Source organism: Nerophis lumbriciformis, linkage group LG27 (genome assembly GCF_033978685.3).
Source record: "Nerophis lumbriciformis linkage group LG27, RoL_Nlum_v2.1, whole genome shotgun sequence".
NCBI classification, from domain to species: domain Eukaryota; kingdom Metazoa; phylum Chordata; class Actinopteri; order Syngnathiformes; family Syngnathidae; genus Nerophis; species Nerophis lumbriciformis.
In genome coordinates this window covers 1414490-1428800 of record NC_084574.2, presented here as the reverse complement: position 1 = coordinate 1428800, position 14311 = coordinate 1414490, and the positions used below count along the sequence as shown (strand labels likewise).

Below are 14311 nucleotides of genomic sequence, written 5' to 3'. Positions count from 1 at the left end.
CGTTTCTTTTCTTTTCTCCTCTGCTCCCCCCTACCCCTTGTGGAAGGGGAGACACACAGGTCCGGTGGCCATGGATGGGGTGCTGGCTGTCCGGGGTCGGGACCCGGGGTTGACCGCTTGCCTGTATATCGGTTGGGAACATCTCTGCGCTGCTGACCCGTCTCCGCTCGGGATGGTGTCCTGCTGACCCCACTGTGGACTGGACTCTTACTGTTATGCTGGATCCACTATGGACTGGACTCTCACAATATTATGTCAGACCCACTCGACATCCATTGCTTTCGGTCTCCCCTAGAGGGGGGGGGTTACCCACATATGCGGTCCTCTCCAAGGTTTCTCATAGTCATTCACATCGACGTCCCACTGGGGTGAGTTTTTCCTTGCCCTTATGTGGGCTCTGTACCGAGGATGTCGTTGTGGCTTGTGCAGCCCTTTGAGACACTTGTGATTTAGGGCTATATAAATAAACATTGATTGATTGATAATAGTTGTGATGACATCATACAAATGATGTAATGTTGCCACATACATCACCTGCCAACTAAGGAGCCTTTGTAAACCCTTTTTGAAAGAATCGTTTATACATTGTGATGAGATAGGCTCCAGCACCCCCCGCCACCCCGAAAACGGATGGATGGATATAAATCGTTATTGCAGGAGGCATATATTGCGATAGAGATTTTTGGCCATATCGTCAGTATCCCCATACACAACTCTGTCCATCAGATTTATTTTGGCGTTCCCTAGTGGTCCTGACCTGGTTAGGAAGCTCGGTCCAATATGACAATGAAAAAAAAACCTTATTGACTAAAAGAGGATGTGTAAAAAAAACAAAACCTTGAACGTTTTGCAATATGTAATAATGTTGTGAATTTAGGGAATTGAGGGCCAAAGCAAACATGACAACAAAGACGCTCGCTCCTCACCCGTCTGCATCCTGGATGTTGACGTTCACTCGCTTGGTTGCTCCGAGGATCTCTGCAAGACAGAAGGGAGACATTATAGAAGCGGTCCTATTTTAAACCTGTTGTGGGGAGGGGAAAAAAAAGGCAAGGATTATAATGTATTCTCTACTTAACATATTCCACTACTCCCTGCGGCTTTACAGCTCACTGCAGCACTTTCACGCCCTTCACAACTATAAATGCTGCCGCCAGACTGGAGGTTGAGCAAATAGCGAGGGACGCATATAAATAAATAAATATATATATACACACATACATTATATATATATACTGTATATGTAACAGTCACTGTTCTGCGTTGTGTCTTTTGTAGTGAGGCACACACAGGAGTTGAGTCGTGGACATACTTGCCAACCCTCCCCAATTTTCCGGGAGACTCCAACACTCTGCCCCTCCATGTTCCAACTGCTCCCACAGTGGAGTGTTTTAAGTCTCGTCTTCAGACCCACTTTTATTCTCTGGCTTTTAACACTACGTGAGTTGTGTGGTCCTCTGTTGTCCTCTGTGTTTTTAAAATGTTGATTTCTATTTACTGTTTTAATTGGTTTTACCCTTTAAAATCGTTTTTAGTCATATTTATTTTATATTGTTTTTAATTGTGTTTAATATTGTAAAGTGGATTGGATTGGATTAAAAACCCTTCTTTTTTTAAAAAGCCTTTTTTTTTTAGATACATGCATACTAGTTTTAGCTATTTGGCTGTTCTAGTTTTTATTTACATTATTATTATTTATTTATTTTTATTATCTTTTTATTTTTATTTATTTTATTTTATTTTTAATTTTTTTATTCTTTATTTTTTTAATACACTGTAGCACTTTGAGGTTGTTTACTCAATGTAAAGTGTTTTTTTTTTTACAAATAAATTCCATTATTATTATTATTATTATTATTATTATTAAATGATCTCAGTGAGATATGACAGCTTGCTACTGAGATTGTATGACCTATATTGAGTAAAACATGCTTGAAACTAGAATATCAACTGATGCAAAGCTGTGTCATCAACACTCACAAGTATAAAACTGCTTTTTCAAAGTAAAACATTTCTTATTTCAAGCATGAAATAAAAAAATCATGACTTTGACACAATTGTGTCTCATAATTAAAACAGATGACATGCTGAATGGACTTTGCTGTTTTATTTTCAATGAAACGATAGAAAACACGTACTCATATAGTAGTACAGTTGGCACAGTACAGCAAAATGACAGTTAATATTTAAACATTTAACATGTGACATTTCAAACCATTTTGAACAGAAACAGTTCATGCACATTCAGATAAATTCTTCAAAATTACAATTAAAAAAATGTGGTCGGGGGCTGGGCTGTAAATATATATATATATATATATATATATATATATATATATATGTATATATATATATATATATATTCCTTGCGCACTAATTGACTGAAAGAGCACGCACTTGGCGCGATGATGTCATGTCATTGATGGGAAAATGCAAGAAATGTAATGCCGAGCTCATATCATTATGTCAAGATAATGGCACTACACTCTTAGAAATAAAAGTGCTAAGTAGAACCATATATGGTTCTTCGGCTCGTCCTCATAGGAGAACCCTTTTTGGCTCCAGGTAGAACCTTTTTATAAAGGTTCCACCTGGAACCCTTTTGGAGGGTTCTACCTAGAACTGTGTGTGTAAGGTTCCACCCAGAACCCCCCATGAGAGGTTCTACAAAGAACCCACGCAGGGAGTTCCACTAAGAACCCTTTCGTATTTCAAGGGTTTCATCTAGAACCCACACAGGGAGTTCCACTAAGAACCCTTTTGTATTTCAAGACTTTCATCTAGAACCCACGCAGGGAGTTCCACAAAGAACCCTTTCGTATTTCAAGGGTTTCATCTAGAACCCACACAGGGAGTTCCACTAAGAACCCTTTCGTTTGTCAAGGGTTTCATCTAGAACCCATGCAGGGAGTTCCACTAAGAACCCTTTCATGTTTCAAGGGTTTCATCTAGAACTCACACAGGGAGTTCCACAAAGAACTCTTTCATGTTTCAAGGGTTTCATCTAGATCTGACACAGGGGGTTCCACTAAGAACCCTTTCATGTTTCAAGGGTTTCATCTAGAACTCACACGGAGTTCCACAAAGAACTCTTTCATGTTTCAAGGGTTTCATCTAGATCTGACACAGGGGGTTCTAAAAATATCCCTTTTCAAAGGTTTTCTCCGATAACCGTCTTGTCTTCTGAGGGTTCTATAAAGAACCATATTGTATTCTACAGATCAGTTTAGTTCATATTATATTGTGGTCATTTATCATGTTGACATTGAACAAACATTCAAAACATTTTAATGAGAAAAACATTTATTTAAAGATAGGCACCATTATTGGCAAATGTTATCAGGAAGTATGTCCCTGGTGACACAGGATCTTACCCATGCTTTCAACAATCCCTGAAGAACTCTTTCTTCCAAAAACGGTTCTCTGGATCAAAATAGTTCTTACTGGAACCCTTAGTGTTAGTGAGAACCCTTTTAAAACCAATTATTCAGAAAAGGGGTCTTAAAGGGTTCTCTGGATCAAAATGGTTCTTACTGGAACCATTAGCGTTACCAAGAACCCTTGAAAAACCCTTTCTTCGGGAAAGGGTTTTTCAGAAGCAAATGGTTCCAGTTAGAACCTCAGCCCTTGTAGAAGAACCCTTTTAGAACCCTTATTTCTAAGAGTGTAGCATTTACTTAATTTAAGAATATTTTTCAAAAATATTGAGAAAAAAGCTCTCATATTTGTTTTTTCTACCAAGAAAAGTGCACTTGTTATTAGTGAGAAAATACTAATTTCAGTGCCTCTCCCGAAAATCTCCCGGGACAACCATTCTCCCGAATTTCTCCCGATTTCCAGCCCCCTCCAGGGCCGTGCGGACCTGAGTGAGGACAGCCTCTCGTCACGTCCGCTCTTTACTTCATACTTCAGAACCGACTCCCACACTTGCCTTCAGGGTGCGCAATACAACGGTTTCAAAAGTAACCACAAAACACTATAGTGTTCTGTGGTTACCTTTGGTTGGCCAACGGTTTAAAAAGTGTCACACCGCGGTGAGGGAAGTCTTGTCTTGGTTTTTTCTGTCTTGTGATTTACATGTTTTATTTTGAAAAGCAACTCCTCTTGTTTCAGATCACGGGTCCTTCCTCTTGTGTCACCTGTCTGACGTCATTCCTGACCCTTGATTGTTTCCACCTGTTTCCCATTACCCTCATGTTCTTTATAAGCCCAAGCCTCCCCTTGTTCTGTGCCAGATTGTCTCGAGCTTTCGTGCCTGTCTTGCGTTCCATGTTCATGTTCATGCCTTGCCTTGTCCCACGTCTACGTCCTTGCTTCCAGAATATCCCACGCTGTAATTTTGATTTAACTTTTTCCTCCCTCAGAGCGACTTTTGTTATCCTACCTTTTTCTACCGCAGTGGTGAGTTATAATTTTTCCTTAAAGATTTTTTCCTCAAAGTTTGTTGAGTGATTTTTTTGTTTACATTGATTAGAGTAGTTAAGTTTTATAGTCTTTATTTTCTTCCTCCTGTTTGGAGCGTTCTTTGTTAAAGTTTTTTGATAACAGATACGGTGCTAATTATATCGTCCTTATTTTTGTATTCCTCCTTTTTGGAGTGATTTTCGGTTTTTCCCTTTTGGAACATTTTGTCGATAGTATTTTGTATTTCATAGTATTTGAATTTACTCGGCTCTGGAGGCTTAAAGAGTATTTCAAAATAAAAGCTTTATTTGGAATCACCTCTCTGCATCTGAGTCCCTTCCTCCGTCCAAGCCTGACAAAAAGTAACCACAGAACTAGGGCTGCAACAACTAATCGATTAAAATCGATTATAAAAATAGTTGGCGATTAATTTAGTCATCGATTCGTTGGATCTATGCTATGCACATGCGCTGAGAGATTTTTTTTTAAAATAAACCTTTATTTATAAACTGCAACATGTACAAACAGCTGAGAAACAATAATCAAAATAAGTATGGTGCCAGTATGCTGTTTTTTCCCCAATAAAATACTGGAAAGGATAGAAATGTAGTTTGTCTCTTTTATCCGATTATTAATCGATTAATCGAAGTAATAATCGACAGATTAATCCATACTTGCCAACCCTCCCGGATTTTCCGGGAGACTCCCGAAATTCGGCGCCTCTCCCGAAAACCTCCCGGGACAAATTTTCTCCCGAAAAACTCCCGAAATTCAGGAGGACCTGAGTGACGTGTCGACAGCCTGTTTTCACGTCCGCTTTCCCACAATATAAACCGCGTGCCTGCCCAATGACGTTGTAACTGTAGAATGATGGAGGGCGAGTTCTTGGTTTCTTATGTGGGTTTATTGTTAGGCAGTTTCATTAACGTCCTCACAGCGCGGTAACAACACACAACAACAGCAGTCACGTTTTCGTCTACCGTAAAGCAGTTTGTCTGCCGTAAACAGCAATGTTGTGACACTCTTAAACAGGACAATACTGCCATCTACTGTACATGCATATGTGACAATAACATCTAGGGCTTTTAGAGAGTGCAGTGCACAACTGTGCACACAACAAGGAGACGAAGCAGAATGCATCATCAGAGAGGGTGTTCAGCATGGTTAGAAAAATAGTGACAGAGAATAGAACAAGGATGGACAATTCAACCCTTAACTCAACATTGAGTAGATGAGTGTTATGTGTGTGTATATGTGTAAATAAATGAACACTGAAATTCAAGTATTTCTCTTATTTTTATTTATATATATATATATATATATATATATATATATATATATATATATATATATATATATAAAAATAATAGAATATATATATATATATATATATATATATATAAAATAGAATATATATATAATAGAATATATATATATATATATATATATATATATATATAGAATTCACTTAAAGTCAAGTATTTCTTATATATATATATATATATATATATATATATATATATATATATATATATATATATATATATATAAGAAATACTTGACTTTCAGTGAATTCTATATATATATATATATATATTCTATTATATATATATTCTATTATATATATATATATATATATATATGAAAATTCTAGCTGTAAATATACTCCTCCCCTCTTAACCACGCCCCCCCCACCTCCCGAAATCGGAGGTCTCAAGGTTGGCAAGTATGGATTAATCGATTATCAAATTAATCGTTCTGTGGTTACTTTTTGGTTGGCCAACGGTTAACGTTGTATTGCGCACCCTGACGGCAAGTGTGGGAGTCGGGTTCTGAAGTATGAAGTAAAGAGACGTAACTTCGTCACCTCGCCTGGTTATTGACTCCAACCCAGAATATTACACTGCACATACCTAAGATCCTTCAAAGGCTGTGCTACTGGCTGCAAAGCATTGCACTTTCCAATACAACAATGAGTAGAGAGGAGTGTTATGTGTGTATATATGTGTAAATAAATGAACACTGAAATTCAAGTATTTATTTTATTTATATGTGTAAATATATAATAAAATACATATGTATATATAGCTAGAATTCACTGAAAGTCAGGTATTTATTTATATATATATATATATATATATATATATATATATATATATATATATATATATATATATATATATATATATATATATATAAGAAATACTTGAATTTAAGTGAATTCTAGCTCTGAATATAGTCCTCCCCCTTAACCCCGCCCCGTGCCCACCTCACCCCGACCCCTAAATCTCCCGAATTTGGAGGTCTCAAGGTTGGCAAGTATGGAGAAACAATAAGAACAGGGTGTCACACACAGTCCACAGTAAACAGGATGTCTCTCCACTACAGAATAAAGAAAGAAATAATACACACTCATATTAGTGCCACATGACACAAGATGGAGTTTTTGACCCGTGCGCAAACTCACGAGACCAGGAAACCCCGTTATAACTGCCGCTAGCATTAAGCTAATCCACACATCATTTAGCATATAAAAGTCCGTTTTTTTTACAACAATTTAACAAATAGAAAGTTCGGGAATTCAACCCGCATGCTTAACAGCATGTGACAAGACAGTGTGCATTCTTATAGAATACTTTAAGAGCAACAACCAAAAAGTTTATAAAACAAATAAAAGGAGAGACACACAAACGTGACCTACCAGCTCGGAGCCTCAGTGCTCACTGAAGCTGCTCACACACACACACACACACACACACACACACACACACACACACACACACACACACACACACACACAGGTGCGACGCCAAATCACCCCCCAGGGAAACAAAAAGGTATGTAAGGGAAAATAATAGAGTGGAACCAATTTACAATGAGAAACACTTTTGGGGGCGTTCACAACAAAAAATGATGTGAATAAATGACCAAAATTGAAATAAAATAAAATAAAATTTAGCTTGGCTACACATATATATATATATATATATAAATATATATATATATATATATATATATATACTAGAGATGCGCGGTTTGCGGACACAACTGCGGAGTCCGCGGATTATCCGCGGATCGGGCGGTTGAAATAAAAAAAAATTAGATTTTATCCGCGGGTCGGGTCGGGCGGTTGAAATAAAAAAAAATTAGATTTTAAATAGATTCAGGCGGGTGGCAGTTAAACCAATTGGTAAATATATATACATAGTTAAATGTTGTTACCCACATACGAAAAACGAGCAGGCACCTGCAGCATATGCCATAACAGAAGAAAAAAAAAAAAAAAGAGATGGACACTTTTACGGAGCGGAGAAGGGACGCCTCGCCGGGGTCCGGGACCGAGGCCCCTTCCCCCGAGAGGGCCCCACCGGCAGCCGTAGCTGAGGCGATCCGCGAGAAGGGCCCGACGCACGTCCAGGGTCACCACCGCGCCCACCGCACCGACACCCCGCCTCGTCCGCCTTCGCCGCGGCCGGCGTCACGCGCAGCAGGTAAGCAGCTTACCTGCCCGCCACCCCTGTTGCCGGGGGCGCGTAACAGGGGTCACTCCGCGCGCAGTGCGCTCACGAAAGGGGTGGGGCTCACCCTGGTTGATATAGACAGCAGGACGGTGGCCATGGAAGTCGGAACCCGCTAAGGAGTGTGTAACAACCCACCTGCCGAATCAACTAGCCCTGAAAATGGATGGCGCTGGAGCGTCGGGCCCATACCCGGCCGTCGCCGGCAGCGAGACGCGCTTGGAGGTGCGCTCAGCGCGGCTCCCATATGATTGCGCACTGGTGTGCGTCTGGGCCGTGACAGCGTGGCACGCGAATGTCTGTGCTGCATTGGATCAGTCTCCTTTCTTTAACAGGCAAAAGCTTTATAACCTCACTAATGCCTTGCATCGTCTATATTAGATATATAACAACGGGCGGGTGCGGTTCTGATTAAATGTTAGGTCGGGTGGATGGCAGATGGTTGACGACTTTCTGATGCGGTTGCGGATGAAATAATTGCCTATCCGCGCATCTCTAATATATACATATACATATACATATACATATATATATATATATATATATATATATATATATATATATATATATATATATATATATATATATATATACTAGGGTTGACTCGATAGCAATATTTTGGTAGCAGTACCAAAATGCATTTTGATACTTTTCTAAATAAAGGGGCCGTCAAACAATGTCATTATTGGCTTTATTTTAACAAAAAAATCTTAGTGTACATGAAACATATGTTTATTATTGTCATTTAGTCCTTAAATAAAATAGTGGACATACTAGACAACTTGTCTTTTAGTAGTAAGTAAACAAACAAAGACTCCTAATTAGTCTGCTGACGTATGCAGTAACATATTGTGTCATTTATACACCCATTATTTTCTACACATTATGAGGGACGAACTGTAAAAAATGGATTATTAATCTACTTGTTCATTTACTGTTAATATCTGCTTATTTTCTCTTTCAACATGTTCTATCTACACTTCTGTTAAAATGTAATAATCACTTATTCTTCTCTTCTTTCATACTTGACATTAGTTTTGGATGATACCACACATTTAGGTATGGATGTGATACCAAGTAGTTACAGGATCATACATTGCTCATATTAAAAGTCCTCATGTGTCCAGGGACGTATTTACTGACTTTATAAACATAGTAAAAAATAAAAAATAAAGAAAAAAATATTTTGTGACGATAAAAAATATTGATGTAATCATAGTAGTATCGATGAGTTTCGCTATTGTACTTGGTATCATTACAGTGGATGTCAGGTGTAGATCCACCCATGGCATTTGTTTACATTGTGACGGCGGTGAGCTATTGTATCCTCCTACGGTGTGTAGTGAAGCATGTTTAGCTATTCCTCCTCCTCCAGTGATAATGGTACTTGTAAGAAACGTACTTTATTTGTCGTCATGGAGGCCAGGATTAGTGATTTAGAAGTAGCTAAAACACTGTGGATGGATGTTAGCCGCTAACTACCTAGCCATGTCTTAAAGCAGCTCTTCCTGAGGGTGTTTCAGTGTTATAACGTCACCTTTATCTTTACTTTTTACACCAAAATGCGTCCATTCTCCCTTTTCTGTCTACACACTGTGTCTGCTTGCAAGTACTCTGTGTGTGTGCGCTGCCCAACATGCTCCTCTGCTCGTAAAACAAGCAATGTCACCACGTGACGACGCGCCGTCATGCCTGTTAAAAAAAAATAATTGGGAACCCATCCATCTATTTTCTACCGCTTGTCCCTTTCGGGGTGGCGAGGGGTGCTGGAGCCTATCCCAGCTGCATTCTTACCAGGAGGAGGTGTTTTGAATGTATAAAAAAATCATAATACGACCCCTTTAATTAACAAAATGTTTCCTGCCGTGTCCTAAAGTGAAAGTTGGGGGTGGACGTGGGGGGGGGAGGAGGAGAATGTAGGGGGCGTGGCGAGTGTGGCAGATGTGGGATTATCTGTGGGAAAATGGCAGTGTGAGTGTGTGTGTGTGTGTGTGTGTGTGTGTGACCTCTTATCGCTCCAATGTTTGGGTTTCTTTGCGTTTGATCACGGTGACGCATGTGTGTGTGTGTGTGTGTGTGTGTATGTGTATGTGTGTGTGTGTGTGTTAACCTTTTGGTCTTTGAAAGTGCATAAGAAGGATAAAGACACCAAACTGCAAGAAGGAGCATGCTCATGCGACACTCACACACACACACACACACACACACACACACACACTCTGCTAGTTTGATTCTCAGCCTCTACTTTTTTTTTTTTTTTTTTTTGTCAAACCCACATAATCCAGCAGGCCGTAATCTGTGACTGTTGGGTAATCTCTGGAAAAAGCTTCTCCCTCTCTGCACTTCATCCCTTCATCCCGCTCTCACACTCTCATTTACCCTCTCATTTGCTAAAGAGTGCACGTTCCCCCCCCGCCCCCCCAACCCCCACCACCACCACCTTCCATTGCACTTGGATTCAAATCAAGGAAAAAGAGCCCCCCACAAACACAAACACACACACACACACACACACACACACACACACACACACACACACACACACACACACGCACACACACACACACACACGATGATCTATTCCTCACTCGGTCACCAGCACCATTATTAACTTTTCATATACCTGCACAACAATTCATCTTTTGCCTGGCGATCGTCAGTCTTCTCGAGGGTCGACTGGAGTTCACAATTTTTTATGGTAATTTTAGCTGTGACGCCTGCAACCGAGACTCGGTCGCCATGGCAACCGCGCCATTGCCTATGCATCCCGCATACGGTCGGTCCCTCGGCTATGGACGGCGAGGCGACGGCCGAGTGTGAATTCTTCTTTCCCGGCAAAATGTGTGAGAAGGTAATCAGCGCCGAATCAATTTATTCTCGTTTTAATTTGGTCTCAGCAGAGATGGACTGTTGGCAGGCAACTTTTAGGGACCAGCCCCCCCCACCCCCCTCCCAAAAAATAAACCCTAAGAGATGAGAAGTGGATGGGTTTGTCCCCCAGGTTCTCATTATATCTAAAAAAAAAACCTTTGTTTTGCCATAGTGGAAGTATTTTGCACAAAAGTGGCTTTTTTTTTTTTTTTTTACTGTGTATGGATCAGGGATGTCCAAAGTGCGGCCCACAGCTAATTATAAAAATACTATTTAAAAACACATGGAAAAGTGGAATAAAAGAGGAAAAAGGTGGAATGTAACAAGAAAAAGTTGCAATAACAATTAATAATAACACAAAACTGCCAGGCTTTGCAACAAAAATAATAATGAATCAAAATCAATGTTGTTGACCTATTGAAGTGGAAGACAAAATATGTATGACTTATTTTTATCTTTTTTTTATTTTTATCTATTTTTTATCACTTTTATGATTAGGGCCCTTATGGCTCCGCAATAATTAGATTTTTTTTTTTTTTTAAACTGTCATTGCTCTAAAAATAATAATGAAGCTATTAAAGGCTCCAATTACTTCACATCAAATATTCCACTTTGAAATATGTTTTGAGGAAAATATTGCATAATTGGTAAAAAAATAACTTTTCTTTGACAAAAAAGGCAAAAAAAAACAAACCAAAAAAACACAACAAAATAATTAAAATTTATAATCAACAGATAGATTTGAAGTTGATTAAAGAATTAATTGTTGAAAGTGGAAGAAAAAATATGCATGACTTATTTTTATCTTTTTTGGATCCCCAATAATTTGATTTTTTTTTTTTAAACTGTCATTGCTCGAAAAATAATAATGAAGCTATCAAAGGCTCCAATTACTTCACATCAAAATATTCCACTTTGAAATACGTTTTGAGGAAAATATTGCATAATTGGTGTTTTCCATTTAAAAAACTAACTTTTCTTTGACAAAAAAACCAAACCAAAAAAACACAACAAAATAATTAAAATGTATAATCAACAGATATATTTGAAGTTGATTAAAGAATTAATTGTTGAAAGTGGAAGAAAAAATATGCATGACTTATTTTTTATCTTTTTTGGATCCCCAATAATTGGATTTTTTTTTTAAACTGTCATTGCTCAAAAAATAATAATGAAGCTATTGAAGGCTCCAATTACTACATGTCAAATATTCCACTTTGAAATATGTTTTGAGGAAAATATTGCATAATTAGTGTTTTCCATTTAAAAAACAAAGTCTTCTTTGACAAAAAAGGCATGAAAAACAAACAAAAAAACCACAAGAAAATAATTAAAATGCATAATCAGCAGATGGATCTTAAATTGTTGAAAGTGGAAGAAAAAATATGTATGACTTATTCTTATCTTTTTTTTAAATTACTTTTATGATTGGGGCCCTTTTCGATCCCCACGAATTAGATTTTTTTTTTGTAACTGGCATTGCTCGAAAAATAATAATGAATGAATGATTGACCTATTTAAGGCTCCAATTACTACACATTAAATATTCCACTTTGATATATTTTTTGAGGAAAATATTGCATCATTTGTTTTTGAAAAACAAAGTTTTCTTAGACAAAGAAAGCATAAAAAAACAAACAAAAAAAACACAACATAATAAAAACTTTTAATCAACGTATAGCTCTGAAGTTGATTAAATAATTAATTGTTGAAAGTAGAAGAAAAAATATGTATGTATGTATTTTTATCTTTTTTTATTTTTAGCTATTTTTTTTATCACTTTTATGATTAGGGCCCTTATAGATCCGCAATAATTTGATATATATATATTTTTTTTAACTGTCATTGCTCGAAAAATAATAATGAAGCTATTGAAGGCTCCAATTACTTCACATCAAATATTCCACTTTGAAATGTTTTGAGGAAAATATTGCATAATTGGTAAAAAATAACTTTTCTTTGACAAAAACGGCAAAAAAAAAACAAACAAAAAAAAAAAAAAAAAAATAAGTAAAATGTATAATCAACAGATAGATTTGAAGTTGATTAAAGAATTAATTGTTGAAAGCGGAAGAAAAAATATGCATGACTTATTTTTATCTTTTTTGGATCCCCAATAATTGGATTTTTTTTTTTTTAAACTGTCATTGCTCAAAATTAATAATGAAGCTATTGAAGGCTCCAATTACTACACGTCAAATATTCCCCTTTGAAATATGTTTTGAGGAAAATATTGCATAATTAGTGTTTTCCATTTAAAAAACAAAGTTTTCTTTGACAAAAAAGGCATGAAAAACAAACAAAAAAACCACAACAAAATAATTAAAATGCATAATCAGCAGATGGATCTTAAATTGTTGAAAGTGGAAGAAAAAATATGTATGACTTATTCTTATCTTTTTTTTAAATTACTTTTATGATTGGGGCCCTTTTCGATCCCCACGAATTAGATTTTTTTTTTTTAACTGGCATTGCTCGAAAAATAATAATGAATGAATGATTGACCTATTTAAGGTTCCAATTACTACACATTAAATATTCCACTTTGAAATATTTTTTGAGGAAAATATTGCATAATTTGTTTTTGAAAAAACAAAGTTTTCTTAGACAAAAAAAGCATAAAAAAACAAACAAAAAAAACACAACATAATAAAAACTTTTAATCAACGTATAGCTCTGAAGTTGATTAAATAATTAATTGTTGAAAGTAGAAGAAAAAATATGTATGTATGTATTTTTATCTTTTTTTTATTTTTAGCTATTTTTTTAATCACTTTTATGATTGGGGCTCTTTTGGATCCCCAATAATTATTATTATTATTTTTAACACTGTGTCTGCTTGTAAGTACTCTGTGTGCGCGCGCTGCCGAACATGCTCCTCTGCTCGTAAAACCAGCAATGACACCACGTGAAAATACTTTTCAGACAGAGTATAGTACCGTTTTTGTTTTGTGAGTACTGCAATACTATACTAGTACCGGTAGAGATGTCCGATAATATCGAGCTGCCGATATTATCGGCCGATAAGTGCTTTAAAATGTAATATCGGAAATTATCGGCATCGGTTTCAAAAAGTAAAATGTAAGACTTTTTAAAAGGCCGCTGTGTACACGGACGTAGGGAGAAGTACAGAGCGCCAATAAACCTTAAAGGCACTGTCCAATCACATAATATCTACAGCTTATCACACACACAAGTGAATGCAATTCACACTTGGTCAACAGCCATACAGGTCACACTGAGGGTGGCCGTATAAACAAGTTTAACACTGTTACAAATATGCGCCACACTGTGAACCCACACCAAACAAGAATGATAAACACATTTCAAGAGAACATCCGCACCGTAACACAACAGCACAAATACCCAGAACCCCTTGCAGCACTAACTCTTCTCTCAGGGAGAGCATGCCCCAAATTCCAAGCTGCTGTTTTGAGGCATGTTCAAAAAAAATATTCCACTTTGTGACTTCAATAATAAATATGGCAGTGTCATGTTGGCATTTTTTTCCATAACTT

General features: G+C 37.2%; 1 protein-coding gene across 3 annotated transcripts in view; it reads right to left on the bottom strand.

Annotated features, from left to right (window-relative positions):
• LOC133570247 (caskin-1) overlaps positions 1 to 14311 on the bottom strand; it is a 141775-nt gene that overhangs the window by 109519 nt on the left and 17945 nt on the right. For all 3 annotated transcript variants that reach the window (XM_072916339.1, XM_072916340.1, XM_072916341.1), the window contains exon 2: positions 927 to 978. In XM_072916339.1, the coding sequence (XP_072772440.1) occupies positions 927 to 978 (52 nt within the window). The remainder of the gene's footprint in view (positions 1 to 926; positions 979 to 14311) is intronic.